This window comes from Chrysemys picta, chromosome 2 (genome assembly GCF_011386835.1).
Source record: "Chrysemys picta bellii isolate R12L10 chromosome 2, ASM1138683v2, whole genome shotgun sequence".
NCBI classification, from domain to species: Eukaryota; Metazoa; Chordata; order Testudines; family Emydidae; genus Chrysemys; species Chrysemys picta.
In genome coordinates, this window is record NC_088792.1 from 63,898,064 (window position 1) to 63,916,059 (window position 17,996).

The window sequence follows — 17,996 nt, forward strand, 5'->3', positions numbered from 1 at the left end:
AATCAGCCCCTTAGAACCAGGCAAGATTTTCCTTAAGTGAATATTCACAAGAGCTTTATCTAGTTTAAGTCGAAATATTGCCTGTGACAGGGCACCCATACTGGTATTCAGAAAACTAGACCCCATTCTAAGCCATTCCTTCCCCACTACATTTTCAGGATTGTAGGAACTTTCTATGCTGAAGTGTCACTACATTTTTGACAGTATCTTACATGCCCAACTTTCCTAAGGTCCCGCCCAAAATGATTATAATGATGCAAGTCAGGGTTATTCAATAGAACTCCTCACTGACACATGACCTTGCACATAATTTCAAGCAACCTGCAACAGTTAAAGAGAGTCAAAATAGCTTAAATTTTCATTTCAACAGCCATTTTGAAAACCTGTGGTTCAAAACATTCCACTGGTATAGACCAGAAAGCTGCCTGTAGCTCTAAGTAGTAAGATGGACCTCTACTACTGATCATGAATTCAAAAGTAGCGTCCCAGATTCTAAATCACTGGATTTAATCCCACGCACGCAGTAGTATAGACTTGCAATAATTGAACTGTATCTACACAGTGATGTAAACGTGGGGGTGGGGGGAGGCAGGGACAAAAGGCAATGTACATTAAAAATATTTGTCAAAGTGAAAGTCAAAGATATTAGTTTGTGGGTCTTTTTACTAACAAGCCAGAAAGAAACCACACACACACGTAAAGTTATCTTTACTAGCCAATGTCTACGTACTTAAAGGAGTCAACATACTAATTTTAGTTCTAGAGCCTTTGCCATTATTATTTTGGCAAACAATTTGCTGTAGCTTATTCAACTGTTCTGTGTTTGAAACATTCTTAACAGTACTGTCCCATATAGCTGACAATGACTCAGTTTTAGTGGCACTCTACAGTGGACCAATAGAGTAGCTAGGTGGGTATGAGTGCACACAAGTTAAAAGTTATACTAGAGAGCACTTTCCATTTCTATACTAAATGCAAGGTTTTCAGAGTGTTTAAGCAGCAAAACAAACACTGTTTCTTGGTTCAAACAGTGGCCAAATGCCCTAACATAGATATTTAGACAATCTGTGCAAATTCTACTACAACGAGTATTGGTCAAACCTACCAAAAATGCATATTTTTTTAATTAGGTAGACTTATGCCAATGTGCACATAATAATCAACCTAAAATAAGGTTATTGAAGTAGAGCAGAACCTTACTAATTTACAGTAATGGCTAGGAAGTCCTCTGAGGATCACCAAATTTGGGTACTTAGTGAATAAATGAACCAATAACACACACTTAAGTACCATATCATACTTCCGTACTTTAGAAAATTGTAGATGGGGGGAGGGGATGTTATAATACTTAGTATACTATTAAATGTTTGTCTGTTTTTTTGTAAGAGTGAGTCTTCACAATATGAGACCTTGTTACATCACTCTGCTATTGAATCTTTGAGAAGTGAGATTAAACTGATCAGGAGTTTTGAGAGAATTATCAGTTTGGCAGATAGAACATAAATTAAGAAAAATAATTACCATATCTATTAGAAAGGCAGCCACCTCCTTATACTTTGTTGTACTTCTCATTTGTCTTGTCTGAGTTATAATAAAATTTAGTGTTTATAACTTTTGCTTTCTGCTATACAGACTTAGACTTCCAGATCCCCTCATGTTAATTATCATCAAATATACAGACTGTATGCTCAACTATACACTTAGTTTCTGGTAACACGCAATTCAAATGAAATAAAAATCTAAATCTATAAATGTTTACTTAAGTGTCCAACCTGGCAGAAAGATTACTGGTTCTCTTACAAGTGTTCTAGGTTAAGAACTTCTGCACATATGATGAAATATAATTATGTACAACTGCTAAATAAAAATGGCTTCTTTTAGGGCCAAATTCTGACATTCTTAATCAAGAAAGCTCCTGGTGACTTCAATAGAATTTTGCTTGATTAAGGCAAATTTTTGCTCTTTGTTAGTGAATTATACAATTGGGGGAAATATCTTAACATTAATTAAAAATCACTTCTGTGAAGCATGCCATATACACTGGTTTAACAAATTTTCTTGCTTTTTAGCGACTAGCAGTAAGACTGACTGGCATTGCTGTAAGATACTTTTAGTATTGAATTGTTTTCACTAGTTAGCTTTAAGAAAATTTAACAAAATTTACACTAACAAAAGGAACACACACTGGAAAGCTCTCTCCACACATAGGAATATTAAATTTTTCAATTAAGATCACACAGTCTGCGTATTATCATTGTCAACATATCTGAATCAACTCATTGGAAGAGAAAGATGATATAAACTTAAGTGTTCTATACTGCAGTAATTCACACAAGCAACAGAGCACACATACAGCAAGAAGTCAGCCTGTGGACAGTACATGTGATATTAGCAACTAGACATTTGGAAGGCAACTTCAAAGTGAGTAATATGATTCCAAAAGACAAGAGATTTTTTTTAAGTTTCCTTCTGCCATTTCAGTGCTGCAACAGCCGCCATGATATATTCAGATTGTCAATGAACTTTCACAGGAAATTTCCTCCAGTAGTTTCCACCAGAATTATACTTACATTCTTTACTACTCACATGAGTAAAGACGGGCAATTACAAAACAAGAGTGTTTGATATCAGCATGGTTTAAATTCAGAAGCTAAAGAAAGTCAGTGAACAGATAAAAATTCTTCCCTTCTAAACAATGTTAATTTTGAATATTTCTTATTCTTAAAAAGGTAGAAAAAGAAAATGTTCATTAGCTAGGTGCAACCTGTCTTTGTTTGTAAGCAAACAGCCCCATCCTGAAAATAAACTTCCATGTCACTTTAAACTTTAAAAAAAAAAAAAAAAAAAGTGGAGGGGAGACAAATCCTAATTAAACTCAGGTTACTTTTCCTAAATTTCTTGTGCAGTCACAGTCCCAAAGTTAGGACCCAATTCTGAAAATTCATACTCATCTAAAAGCCTTCATGTGACTTTTGAAGACCACACAGGTGAAAAAAGTTTTGTAAGATCAGATCCCATGAGGAGAGAATTGTTATATAGTGTTTGTGTGTCACTCTTTCTTTTAACTAGTCCTCTAGCCTTGCTTATATCTAACAGGTTAGAATTCCTTTTTGATACCATAAATGAAGAATGATTACAGTGAAACATTAAAAGCTCATCTTTATTCCAATTTAGTTTAAAACTAAATTATTTAGGCTAAGATTTCAGATAAATGCCTTTCTGAACACTTAAACTAAACACAACTAAAACCAAGTTTTGTAGACATACAGTGAACACCGTAAGTGCAGGTTTGCTATAACCAGAATTTCCATTTACACTTGACATGCACTAGTATATTTTAGAACTCTCAGAGTTCACCATGAACAAATACCACTTTTCAGTTTTACCTACATATACACAATATGAGAGTAACATCTATTTACCAAAACAATAAAACCAGCTATTGCCAGGGGGGAAAGATTAGATACATAAGGTAGACTTACATATCTTAAAATAGCATTCCAAAAGTTCAGCTGAGCACGAAAATTAATCTTTCAAAAGTGAATATTCAACTCCAATTGTACTAATACTGAAGAAAGGAAATTTAACTATTTTGATAAAATTCTTTAGACACTAAACCATTTTCTGTTTAAATAGCAAGTGGTTCATTGTGATGTAAACTTGATTAAAAGGCATTTTATCTGAAACATTGTTCTGCATATTATTGTCTGATTGTTTTGAAATACCATGATCACATGCACTCCTCACACCAAAATGTAAAGATTAAAATAGAAACTGAAGTTCTTTCCCACCTTTCATGTTTGAACATTTTAATATTTCATTTCCTAATTGAAAAATGAATTATTCTTTGTATAATTTTTGTAATTTATGGTCTTGTCAAATTAGGATTATAAAACACAACTACTTCTCCACCCAAGTGTTAGAACCAAATACTCTTGATTTTGAAAAGAGCATCTTATTTTGAGCAATCATAAATATATCTTTACAGAAGGCCATTTTTTAGTTGAGTACAACTCCACTATACCTAAAATAAAGAGGCGACATCTAACAGCAGTCGGTATGCAAACAGAAAGGGGGCTAGGGAAGATTCCTAAAGAAAACTATACAGAACACAAGGTAACTTAGGTCTGAAATACAGAATGTTTCTCATAACCATTTTGAAGGGGAACTAGCTCTTGCAAATTGATTCGAATACAAGTGTGCTGTGTTTTAGTTTATACTATAGATTTTCTATTGTAAACATATGATGAATATCCTCTTCTGCAGGGGAACATCATTCATTTGACACTAACGTACTATAGGTATAAAACCCATAATGCAGGTTATTTCCAGCAGCCTACAGAAATTGATTCATAATATACATAGCTACTTCAACATTAAGATAAGTAATAAACATATGCAAACTAGTTTGCATCTTGACTTGCTAATAAAGTGGGTTAAAGAAAAAAAGATGACTGTGATTAAATAAATTTTAAAAGCTGTGATAATTGTCTTAACCTGCCAAAAGTAAAACAGAAGTTTTACTGCACAGACAGTATTTAAAAGCCAAAATGGTCCTTTCGGTAGATCAACTGAGAAAAGGAAATAGCAGTTGCCTCAGTGGCAGGTTAAATGGACAGGTAGATTGGAAATTACAGACACAGGTAAGCACGGAACTACTTACTACTACCTCCATCCCAGCACATCACAAGCTTCAATGTAAGACCACATGACATTCTATTATATGCTGCAACTCTTTTTGAAACCTTTTGCCCTATTTAGGTAGGAAAAGGAAGGCTCACACACAGAAACAACCATAGGATAGAAGGCCAGAAAAATATATATGCTTGATAACTGGCAAAATACACAAGTAGACCCTTTAGGCTCAGGTTTAAATATACGTCCTGAATATTCCACTTGACAAAGCCAGTTTTCCAAAAAATATTGATTCCTTCAAAAGTGAGGCAGGAACAAAAGACATTTGTATACCAGTTTTCATCAGCAGTTAACTCACAGTTTTTACTATGTACCACTTTATGCAGATTTGACAATCAAAGAATTTACTGACTCACAGATACATGAATAGATTTTTATGTATACAGAAATTTAGAAAGCACAAAATTGAAAGAATACATTGAGGTTTTCTAGGAAAGTATTATGGAACTAGCAACAGAGGGTCCTGTGGCACCTTTTAAGACTAACAGAAGTATTGGGAGCATAAGCTTTTGTGGGTAAGAACCTTGCATCTGAAGAAGTGAGGTTCTTACCCACGAAAGCTTATGCTCCCAATACTTCTGTTAGTCTTAAAAGGTGCCACAGGACCCTCTGTTGCTTTTTACAGATTCAGACTAACACAGCTACCCCTCTGATATTATGGAACTGTATTTCAACTTTTTGTAAATACTTGTACTGTGTACAAATCTTCCTATGTCTTATTCTCAGAGAAAAATGAAAAGCAATTTCTTTATTTCTGCTTCATAACATCTAATATTTTGTAACCAATTTCAATTTATTTTCATTTCTTTACCATTTTTTTTAGAATGGCTAACCCACAGCCTACATGGCTTGTACAACACAAAGCGTTAAATACACAAAATGTACCAAAGATATGTCTACACTGCAACTAAACACCCACAGCTAGTCAATATCAGCTGACTTGGGCTCAAAAGGCTTGGGCTGCAGGGCTGTAACACCGTGGTGTAAACATCTGACTTCAGGCTGGAGCCCAGACTCCGGGACCCTACCCCCTTTCAGGTCCCAAAGCTTGGGCTTCAGCCTGAGCCCAAATGTCTACACCACAATTTTACAGCCCCATGAGCCTGAGTTAGCTGACACAGGCCAGCCAGAAGTGTTTATTGCAGTATAGACACACCCCAATAGTCTTCTGCACCTGACATGCCATACTTGCCCAAACAGCAAATCATAACACGTCTATCCACTCTCTATGCTGTCACACACTGCCTTATCAAAAGGCCAAAAGAAAAAAAAAAAAAAGATACTCTTTGGACCAAGAAAGGAAGCAACTTCCAAAGTTGAGGATCCACCACAGAAAATACTCTGCCACCAGGCTCCCTATATCCTCTAAATTGGGGGTATATTTGCTCCCCTGATTACTTCTCTTTTTGTGATACCTCTTCTAGTTGCAATCTCTTGTGTAGCCAAGTCCCAAACCATTTAAGGATTTATATGCCAATCCCCTAAACTCCATCCAGAAACTAATTGGAAGCAAGGAAAGACTCTAGAGCACTGGAGTAACGTTCTCTATGCAAAGTACCACTTATGAAGTAGGCATTTGTATTCTGTAATAATTTCAGCTTCTGAAAGGCCTCAAGCTGTACCCCCATGTAGAGAGCACTGCTGTAGTTTTCAGGGAGTTTAATTACTATATAGAATAAAAGCTGATTAACCACTCTCTGACCATGTTTTACAGTCCTTTAATTATGCTTTACTTAAAATGATTCAAGTTTAGCATGCCTGCAGAGTTGAAGGTCTACAATGCTGAGAGGGAAAAAACGTTTAAAGCTTACCCTAAAATTTAAATAAAGAGCCATGTGCTTTTCATAATTCACCCCACTTTAAGAGAGAGAAAAAAAACAGGTGATTTTATGTGCACCTCTATCTTATTGTGAGAATACTAATCTAGGATCTACAAAAATGCAATTTCCAACAATATAATTATCCGTAAACTGGGTAAATAATAGTCTATACTCACTATAACTACACACTGCATGCCACAACAACTGGCCAAATTTATGTTTTCCACCATTAATAATAATTAACTTCCCTTAAAAAAACAAAAAACAAAAAAAACCCCACTATTCACATCTGAAAAACAAATGTAGATATGAGGCACTAAGAACCAGACTTGCTAGCAGAATTTTGACTCCTAATTCCTGCAACAGATTCTTGCTCATTTTGAGCCATGTGAGATATTCAGTCACGTGCTCCAGCCCCTCCATGTAACAGACACTGAGCGTAACGAACAGATCACTAATATGTCATAAAACAAAAAAGTGCTCTGTACTTTGCAATTTTATGTACTTATGTACAGTGTACTAACCCCATGTGACATTAGCATGGTGTTCTTATCCCTGCCTTATAGTCACATACTATACCAAAAACAAAAATCCACAAGTATTGCGTCCCTAACTTAAAAATCTGATCACTTGGAGTATAATCACCACATACAGTTCAGTGACCCCTTAGCATTTCAGATATAAGACATTCATCCCCTCGCTCCCAACACATATACCATGTTCATGTTAAAATTATACTCCAATTTTAATCCACAACTGACAGTATGAAGCTCATATGCATCGCACTAAACAATTTTATTTAAAAAAAGGTCTATTTCTTCTCAAACCAAACTTCACATTAATTGAGATTTTAGGTGAAGTATAATTAGAAGCTTATTTAGGTTTCCTGTAACAGAGTTACTAGTGGCCAAAATTACTGGTTAAAATGCACTGACTGTGACCTATCTGCTGTACCTCATCATTCCTCCCCCACTACCACAAAATAAATAAATTATATATATTTTAAAAGGCATCAGATTAGGATTTGTTTTTAAAAACAAAGCAAGAGAGACAGAGGTGGAACAGTATCTATCCTCCCAGCTAGAAAAGTGCCTCACAAAACTCAAATATTATGGTACTGAAGTGTAAACTAACGTTTTAAGCTCCTAAAAAGATAGTCACAGCAAGCTTTCCCTAAAGCAAAAAATAAATAAAATAAAATAAAAAATCCTAATTTTAGGTGAAGGTCTATACATTTGTCAGAGATTTAAGAATGTTCTCAGAAATTTTAAAGGACTGACTCAATGTGCAATGCTCAGGTAGCTAGTGTCAGCTCCCTACCCTTCCCCCCACTAAGCTAAACTGCACATCACACCAGTGACATCAGTGCTATCTGAATAATCAGATTGCAGCATGTACATTGCCCCACTAGATACCAGCTGCTCTTGAGTCACAGAAAGGGGGTCCCTAAAGGGCTCCACCACAAGTGTACATATATATCAATCTTGCTGCATTTTTGTTTCTCAAAACAAAATTAATGTGAAGGGTTGATCAGAACTAACAATGCTCTGTGTTCTCTTGAGAAGCATGACTAGCACTCAAAATTGTTACAACGCCTTCTCCAAGTTTTGAATGAAGTGACTTAAAGTTCTATGAAGTACTGCAATAGTCTTCCATGATTCATAAGGTCTGAATGCAAAAATTCCACATTTCCCTTTCACATTCCCTTGAGATTTCAGTAGTAAATCAGGAATAAACTTTTGGCTTATGAAACAGCAGGCACCTCCCACCCAAAAATCTCCACCCTTCTTGCAAGTAAACCTTTACCAGCCCTCCCCTACCCCAACTACAGTTGCAATGTACCCAGCATCTATCTTAACGCTTCAGTAGGCATTCCTCAGTACCATATCCCCAACCTGCCTTTCACAGCAGGTATAAAGGTAATTTTTGCAAATGTGGGTGTGCCCACTTCAGACTGGAATGTCCAATAAAGTTTGGAATACAGTGACTACTGGGTCTAAGAATTTCACTTTGAATAACAAACCACACTTCGCAATGTCGAGTCTTCTGGACACACCAAAACATTATGGGAAACCTAACTGACACCACCTCTTGACCTTCCTTTCCATGATAAGGTTATGGATTACCAGCTCCCTACCTTCACCCCTCATATACAACCTCACCAGCCTCTGGGGGGGGGAGGGGGGGTGGAGAAATGCAGGCAAATACAAAAATAAATATTTTTAAAAACTGAGTAGGAACTTCCCACTCAGCAGCTACACAGTGATAGAGGTTAATACAACAGTATACACTGAACGATTTAAATGCACTACAAACAACTTTTGCTATTATTCTTATGAAGCAATAATTTGATCATGCTGTTAATTGTACGGCTATGCATGCTAAAAGAAGGACATGACCTATATTCCATATAATTTTCTTTACTGTAACATCTATTTAACCAAACAAAACACACTGGTACAAGCTGGGCTCCATGGAAAACTAACCCTAGACTTTCAACATACTAACAAACTGGGTGGGTCTTTTGACCACCACCACACAGGATTCTCCACAGCACTGTGACTGACTACCTCATTAACAACTATATTTGCCACACTTACCAGGTACAGATATACAGGCTTTTTTAAAATACATCTCTTTTACAGCCATACTTTGAACACATGTAAATAATCTCTTTTCTCCTAAATTACTTATTTAGCTCAACATTTAAAGGCTTAACTTTTAAAGGTATCTAGTAATTCTGGAAACATAACAACTAGGCAATACTTAGAAAGATCCATGGTAGGAGGGGGGGAAAAAAATCAAACTTGTTGAGCTGGTGCAAGGGAAATACTACATAGTTTTCAAAGGAAAGCAAGGAAAACTACTTTTGCATGGATGTTACTGAATTCATTTTAAAGTAGATTTCTACAGGCAAGAATTTTTATTTTCAATTATGAGAAATGCAATTTAATTTTCTATAAAAAAGTTCAAAAATATTCTGATCAGACACAGCATGTTTAAATAATGTTTAATACACATGGTTTGAAGTGGGAAATACTGATATTTTGGTAACTAAATATTCATAAAAATACAAAGATGAGTATGTACCTGTATCCCTACAATATATTTTGGAAACTTAACTTTACTCTCAAGTTTTATATAACATTTCTTCCAATAAATTACAGAATTACAAACAAACAAAAAAGGAAGTTGTAGAAGAGAAAGTGCTAATTCACACACAAATATGAAAACATGCCTAACCCCAACACAAAGAACAATGTGTTTTTATACTTTCAGTTGAACTCTATTAAAAGCAGGGAAATACGCATTTAAACACATCAAAAATGGTACAGAAGTTTTTCTAAACTACATTTGTGATTATAAAATTAGTGTGTTTAGAATGGTGTATGTATCAGTGCACTTTTTGTATGTCCTTCAGATTAATAAATTTCTGTTTACAACTTAATTGCTATATTGACATATATTACAAAGACTGGAATGTACTTTTGAGACTGATCAATTCCTACATTTGCCATTGCATTTTCTTCTATTTAACCCTAATAACCTTTGAAGTATACAAGAATGTATTTAACCAATATAATACATTCAAAAAGTTGAATATATGCTACTGTAATTTGCAGTTGACACATTCATCTTGCATAATAAACAAGACTGCATATTACATTAGTTTCCAAATAACAAAACTAACCAGACACTATAAATACAAATAAATACAATGTCTTTTTGTAAAAGTCTAAGGGATGTGTTAGGAGCACTTTTTAAATAAAGTTATTTAATCTGGGAAGTATGGCTGTTTGTATAATGGAGGGCAGGAACAAGCAAGTGCAAAGTTTGATCTATTTTGTTATTACTCTCTAGAAAACCTAGAGTGCACTATAATTTAAACATTTGTGGGGAAAAAAAGCAGAATACAATGCTCTAGGTAGTACAGAAGTACTAGTCTGCTTTGCTGCAAAAATCTGAGTATTGTTTCTTCACATCAGGCCCACAAAACTACATGCTACTGAGCCCTGAAGTACTCACTTTGCAAAAATGAAACACACACATAAATAAAGTATGCATAAATCATGTCTTTACTAAAGAGAAATCGGCATTTCCTCATATGTCTGTACATGCCAGATCAAAACAGTAAAGAAAAATTCCTCCTTAAATCTAGATGAAACTTACACCACTTAGCTATAAAATGCTGCAGCCTCCAGCATGGCAGGATCAAAAAACTGTGTGTATACAAGTATATTTACAAGATGCTTTTTGTTGCAGAGCAAAGCTCACATGCTTGCCTGTTACACAGTTCAAAACATCCCATTTCATTTCCTGCTAACGCACAAAATGTAACTCTTCTTGGGAATTTAAAATTTTTAATAAATTGTCATTCAATCACAACCTGCTTCCTCCATGAAGAGAGTTGGTTTCTATAAATCCAGTGCAGACTGATAATACATTACATTAAAAATATAAGGGTAGAATTCTGGAATTATTTCTGATATCATGGTGGGTTTTTAGTTTAATAAAAGTAGCTAATTTATCCACAAGGAAGGCAAACAAAACGTAAGCATTTTTTTTTATTATTGTGGTAGACTGGTCATCGAGGGCAAGAAAAAACATTATTTACCTTTGTCTTTTAGGGACTGAATGTTCAACTTCTATGAGTTTACCATGCAGTTCCACTTTACCTGCAAATACAATCAAAATTAGGGAGAACTGTTTTTAAGTGTGTTTGAATGTCTCCCTCATCTCCCCACCTTTCCCAAATTTAATTTGTGGTGTTTTAAAACAGCACAGGAAATTAAAAATGCAACATGTTAGCTTATTCATTAATAACTGGTGTTGCAGTTTGCCACTATGCTGCTGCTATCACAAGCCAAGGGACGTGAATTTTAATAATTCCTTTTAGCACAATAATTGTCCGAAGAGGTAAGTGAATGACGCTGTTTTAAAGTGGACCTCTTCCTTTATTTGAGCCATTTTCTCCAAGGGCTCTGTAATATAGATACACAAATTTCGATCAGATGAGCTGATCAGGACCCTTCAGCCCAAAGAGAGGAGACAGGAGGGATTGGGAATGCTTCAAGGTTGTGTGAAAATGCTTGTGTCTTCCCTACTTGCCTATTCTGGGCAGGGCACCCCTCCCTCCCCCGGCTACCTCCAACGCGTCCCGCAGGGCGACAGGCCTCAATTTAAACTTCATGGCATTTTCTGGAGGGAGATGGGGGTGAAGAGAGCGCATTTCAGAAGGACTCCCGCAGCCCCGGGAACCTCCCCCCTGAAGCCTCTGCAAACCGTATTAAACAGGCAACATTACATTTTACACAAAAACAGGATGTAGAGGCAGAGAGGCGGCCTGGCTCCTGCAAGCGGTGATGGGTGCGGGAGAGGCAGTCAAAGGGAAAGCGAAATAAATAATCCCGAAGGAATGCAGCCCTCTAGGGCCCGAGCCCTGCCAGCCCCTCTGGCCGGCGCGGGGAGGGGGGCGATGGCTTTTCCCTCCCAAGTTTGGGTTACTCTCCTTCCCTGCAGGGAAAGCTACAGCATGCGTCGCCTCTGTGCAACAACCCGCGTGGGGCTGGGAGCTTCGCCAGCCAACTCCTTCCAAGTGCACCCAGAAGGCGGCTTCTGCCAAGCCCGCAGCCTGGCTGCCGGGGATACACGCTGGGCAGGAGATGCGGGGCCAAGAGCGCCTATAGGTGCGCGGTGTATATACAGAGCAAGGCTCGTCCGCCCCGCCGTCCTTGCACGTTATGCCGGAAGCAGGGCTCACTTTCCCCCCACCCCCCATCACCAGCCTTGCCTTCGCACCATGCAAACATTAAATCGCATGGCCTCCCCCCCTCCAAATACTCCCCCACCCCCAATTCCCGGGACGCTCGCAGAGAAGCCAGGCTTTTCCGTCGGGGGCGGGAGGGGGGTATAGGGGAGCCACATCGTGGTAGGTTTCTGGGCCCAGGCTGCTGCCTCTTGCCCTGGCCTGTTGTGAGCGGGGGTGGGGGGGTGGGGGAGGAACACCTCCTTGGCCGCCCTCCCCGCCGCTAGAGCCAGCCAGCCTAGCGCCCCCCGGGCCCCCTCCCACAGCCCGCATGGCTGCAGCGTAACCCCCGGGCGCGAGGAGCTGCGGAGGCCAGAAGGCGGCTGGGTGTCAAACGCCAGCGAGCACGTTACCTGCCGGCGTGCCCGGGATCCGCAGCCCCCCAGCCAGGCACCGCAGCAGCCCCCCAGCCCCGGCCGCCTGCAGCCCGTGCACACACAGCCCCCGCGCGGCCCGGGGAGCCGGCTCTCGCTTCGCCCCATCCCCTTGGCAGGGAAAGGGGTAGAGGCAGATTCCGCCCCCCCCCCCGGGTTGAACCGGCGAGGTAAAGGGGGGGTCATATGGGTGGGGGAGAGAAGCTGGGGGACAGGAGGGGACCCTCTCTGTGTGTGGGCAGGAAGCAGATGGCGAGAGGTGCGGGGGTGGGTGCCCGGGGCCGGCGTGGAGGGTACAGGGGGCCGGGGGTGGAGAGCGCCCGGAGGGACTCACCTGAAAGTGCTTCGATGGCCTTCATAGCCCAGTTCTCATCGGGGCAGTCGACGAACGCGTATCCCGTCTTCACCAGAAACTGGCCGCTGAAAGGGATCTTGGACTCCTTAAAGAGACTTTCCAGGTCCAGCGGGCTCACGCTCTCGCCGAGGTTGCCGATGTACAGCTTATTCATGGTCTTGTTCGTTTAAAAAAAAAAAAAACACAATCCACACACGCCCAACAACTTACAGCCTCGGCTTGCAAAATAAGGTGGGGAGGGGGGATAAAATAAAATGCGATGGAGGAGAGAGAAAGAGAGAGGAAAGCGAGAGCGAGGTGAAAAAAAATCAGATCTGCAGCCTGAGTCCCTCCCACCCTCCCTTCCTCTCTCGGGGTAAAAAAAACTGTATCCAAATCGGAATCCGGAGTGTTTGCTGTGTGATCCGGGCGCGGAGGGGAGAAAGGGGGGGAAACACCCAGCTTGGGGACCAGGATGGCGGGCGGAGAAAGGAAGGGGAAAACTACTTTTTTTGTCTTGCCCCCAAGCCCGTTTGGCAGCGGCAGCAGCAGGCGGACTATGAAAATGTCACACTACGTGCATGCTGGCGCCGCCTCTCAATTAAAAAAAAAAAAAAAAACCCAGAGAGGAGGGTGAGGGGAGTGGAAGAAAATTACTTGAATATTCCGGCTTTTTGAATGAGCCACGTGTTCAAACTACAAATCAACTTCTCACGTGAGGAATCCCAGCGCCTCAATTAGATAGTAGCTGTAGCTCGGCTCTCACACTCACCGGAGGAGGAGGAGAGACTGGGTGAGGGACAGGCAGGGAGGAGGAGAGAGCCTGGCTGCACACACAGGGACAAGTTTAGAGAGGGCTGCTGCTGCTGGGGACGAGAAAGAGGGAGCTCAGGAGTTTGATGGGCGCCGGCCCTGAGCGCGTGTTCCCGCTCTGCCCCTAGTCACCACTGTTGTTGACAGCGGCTCGGACCCCTTCGCCGAGCGCCACAAATAACGCCCGGCCTCGCTTGTCTGGGGCCAACCTCTCCGAGCTCGCTCCCCTGCAAGCGTGCACAAACAGCGGGGGGAGGCGAGGACGCGCTGTCTCTCGGGGCGGGTGCAATCGCCGAGGGGACTCGAGGAAGGAGGGAAAACATGCCATATAATGCCCACGCCTCCCCCTCCTCCTCGCTCCCCGTGATGCGAAGCCACCGTATTATTCATAGGGGTCGTTCGTGCAAGCTCCGCTGCTCTGGCAAGATGGCTTGAGCACTTTGTGTGGGTGGGTCAGCGAGGGGAGGGGAGGGGTACTTAGGCAGGCTGCGTGCTGCTGGGGTAATATTCTTATTCTTATTAGCAGCGCCCTGAGCGATCTCTCTATGCGCAGCACCTTTGCCTGCGATTTCATGTTTGGTGGCTTTCGGGCTCTTGTTTGCCATTGGCTGCGCGCTGCAGAAAGACAAGGGACTAAATGAGGGAGGGGAGCGGGAAGGGGGAAATTAGGGTCTTTCCAGCCTCGAAGGAGCCCCCCATCTGGTAATGTTTCTGGCGGGTCGATTAGCGTGGGTTGCAGTGTCTCTAGAACTGAGCAGTATGGAAAAAAGGACAAAGGGGCGGAGGGTGGGGGTGGACGGAGGACAGTTGGGGAATGATTGAGAAGTGGGAGAGTCCAGAGTGAGAGAATAACGTGCTCTTCTAGTTCCTACCAAAAGAAAAAGAAAAATGTTTCCTTCTTTCTTTTAATCTAGTTAATGGTGGCTCTTATCTTAGAAAATGTGAAGAATGACCAACCAGCGTTACCCTAGGATGGTAATAACACACCCAGCAATTTAAAGATTTTTCCCCCTCCCCCTTTGGTTTAAAGAACCATTCATAATTTTTAACATTTGTAAAGAGTACAATGGTGGGTTTGTGGGGGGAGGGGGTGTGGGTGTGTGGAGCCTTTCCAGTGCAAACAAAATGTTGCCTGAAGATGAAGAAAGGATACGGAAATGAAAGCCAGCACTGTATTTAATATAGCAATCTAGTAGGTTTTGTTTAATAATTCAATGCACTTTAGTGGAAGGTTTCTTTTATTCCGTGGTTGATTTTTTTTGTGGTAGATTTTAATAGGTATTCCATGGAAAATAGTTAAGTACGTGTATTAGTTAACAGTGAATGAATTTCCACATGTGCTGTAGTTTATGTGGAAATACGCATAAAGAGAAATACCTTAAGGCTTACAGTTTTGTACCTCATTTCTACAACCTACATAAGTAAATACATGTAATTAAATTTAACTTGAAACTATGTTGTTGATGAATGTTGACAAGTTCTTTTGTTGTTTATACTTTGGACACTACAATCTGTATGTTCTGTTACACATGGTTTACAAAAGGCACAGTAAAGACAGTTATTGAAGATTTAGCACAGAGTGGTATAATTCAATGTGGCATTCCTTAAAGTAAGAACAGTAGTTAATGTGAAATAAACATATGGATCATAACATTTCAGTTTAACTTTTGAGGCATAATTTTTCATAAGCCAGTATGTATAATTTTACAAGTGCTTATCAAGAAACTAATCTCTATCATTTAAATCCATTGGTTAATTGATGACTTTTACTTGTGGTAGACAAAGGGTATTCTTGTGTTCCACTCTTTAGACCTTATACACAACTTCTATTTTGTAGAAAATGGGCAAATAGTTCCTTAGGTTAGATAATCTTCACTCAACAGTACCAGTCTGTTCTGGACAAGAAATTTTTCTTAAATGAGCTTGTATTTATTGTAATATCTTGTAAAGTCTGATTAAAAGAGAACACCTGCATCTTAATTTTTTTTAAATCATCTATTAGTGAAAACTGCAAAGTGGTTTAGTCAGTGTTCTCAAAGTATCTAGTGTTATTCTTTAGAACTTTGATTTGTATTGAATTTATCAATCCATCTGCATGTGCTCTTTTCTACATGTGTGGTCTAAAAAGCACTTTGCATATATTTTCTCTTTACACTGTTAAATGTAGGATGTATACATTTTATTTAATGTTCTAGTTAGCTAATCTGTTTTGCTACCCACTTTTTTCTTTAGAAAAGTCCGAAGTGGGAATTTAAATCCAACCATACATCAGTTATCCAACAACAACAACTTACAAATATTTAATTGTCCACTGTTAGAGGGGAAGAACCACCCTGCATATTATCAGCCATATATTTTGGAAATATATTTTTATAACACAGGGCAAAAACGTTACTTAGCAGTTTATACAGAACTATATTGTTTTCTTTGTAATGCAAAGAAATGAATTAGTTAGTGTTTTCAAAATTAAATTCTAAATATTAACATAAAACATTGTTTATGCTATTAGATAAATAGGGCCCTTCTGATTACCATATACAAATTTAATTTAAACACCCAAAATTTAATTAGATGACCATCTTTTTGATATAAAACTTATAATTTGATATGTAATTTATTTTGTTAAGCCCAAATAAAATTTTACAATATCATTTTATAGTTAGATATTTAGCAAACCTAGTATGCTAGAAACGTGTGGCTCCAGTTTTACCAAGTTTCAAAACATTTGAGTTATGTTAAAAGTACGTACAACAAAAATTAAAGTAGTTACTGAATTTTACCCCATATGAGGAAGCTGAACGAGACTAACTTTTAATTGGCTCAATTTCCTTTTAAAACAATATTTTCATAGGAAAATTAAAAGTAACAACTGTACTAAAGTTTTATTGCTTGTCTAACAGAAAGTGTAATCATTTATCTAAAGCTTCCCCTCCCCCCAGTGACAAAACATGTGCTACCTTTACAGATGTCGAGAGAAAGACTGTTGAAGAAATTATTTTCCTCATAATACTAGTACACACAATAGATTTATATGACGCAATAGTACTTGCCATCAGATGTGGATTTAACTAATACTGCTCTGTCACAGGGTTGTAAAAAAAAAAAATATATTTTTTAAAGATACAGGTGAGTATGTTCTGAAGAATTCTATTTTAGAACATTATTTAATCTTTTATTTTAAGTTTCTGTTTAAGTGATAATTAAGGTGGAAAACGAGGAATTTTTGTCTCTCTCTGCCATAAACAACAAAAAATAGAAATCATAATATACTTATGGAGTAGAGGTATTTGAAGGGCCTGTGAATGATCTAGTAAAACTCTTACCTGTTTAGAAAGAGTTCAACTGGCATTAGATAAGGATTAGGATATGATAGAGATCTGGCATCCATGATCTGCATGAAGAATATGCATTTTACTTGTTTTAGGAATATTGCAGTTACTTATATAATGCAAGGAGTTGAAAGGTCATTGAAGGGGATTCTCTTTTTCACTGTATTAGTCCCAAAACAAGGAAAGAGAGATGCATACAATTTTAGGGGAAGGGGGAAGATGATTGTATTTGACTCGACCCGTGATTAGCAAATGTTAGAAATATCATTCAATTGGTCAGCATTCTGGTGCGTTCTCATCCTCCCCTCCCCCTTCTTCAAGGCCCTGCCTTGTCTTTGCCACAACTAAAGCTTCCTATAGCTTGCAGCGACCTTTAATTGGCTTGAACATGGATGCATAACTGACTCATGCATGAAGCTAACACCCTAGACGAAGAGGACACCCCAAAGGCAGTTGAAGGAGAAAAGAAAACGACCACACACCGCCCACCGTAGCACCACATTAACACGGAGACAGACTAACCAGGCTGCAGAAGACATATATGCTATATAAATATATCAAACAACCTTATTGTCATGAGCCAATGAATTGTAAAGACAACGGATTGGATCGTGCAGAAGTTCTTTGCCAGCTGAAAACTACCCGCCTCCTTCTACACAAGCCAGTTGAGCAAACTCAGCACGTAGAGCAAAGGCGCAAGGTTGCAGTTTAGCAGCAACAAGCACAGGGCGCCTGGGAGGGAGCCGCCGTAGTAATCGTAGTAAGCAGAGCATGGAGCTCACAGCTATGACTCTGAGGTTGTGAGTGAGCGTTGCATCCTATTGG

General features: G+C 39.4%; 1 protein-coding gene across 3 annotated transcripts in view; it reads right to left on the reverse strand.

Moving 5' to 3' along the window:
• Positions 1-17,883, reverse strand: part of IGF2BP3 (insulin like growth factor 2 mRNA binding protein 3) — a 183,032-nt gene extending 165,149 nt beyond the window's left edge. Inside the window, exons 1-3 of one of the 3 annotated variants that reach the window (XM_024106730.3) lie at positions 17,738-17,883; positions 13,030-13,207; positions 11,131-11,191 (exon numbers count right to left, since the gene is read on the reverse strand). In XM_024106730.3, the coding sequence (XP_023962498.1) occupies positions 11,131-11,191; positions 13,030-13,204 (236 nt within the window). In that variant the 5' untranslated portion in view covers positions 13,205-13,207; positions 17,738-17,883. Of the gene's footprint in view, positions 1-11,130; positions 11,192-13,029; positions 13,208-13,686; positions 14,191-17,737 lie in introns of those variants that run through there. The other 2 variants (XM_008170031.4, XM_005290853.5) reach the window with 2 other exon arrangements.
• Between the last annotated feature and the right edge of the window lie 113 nt (positions 17,884-17,996).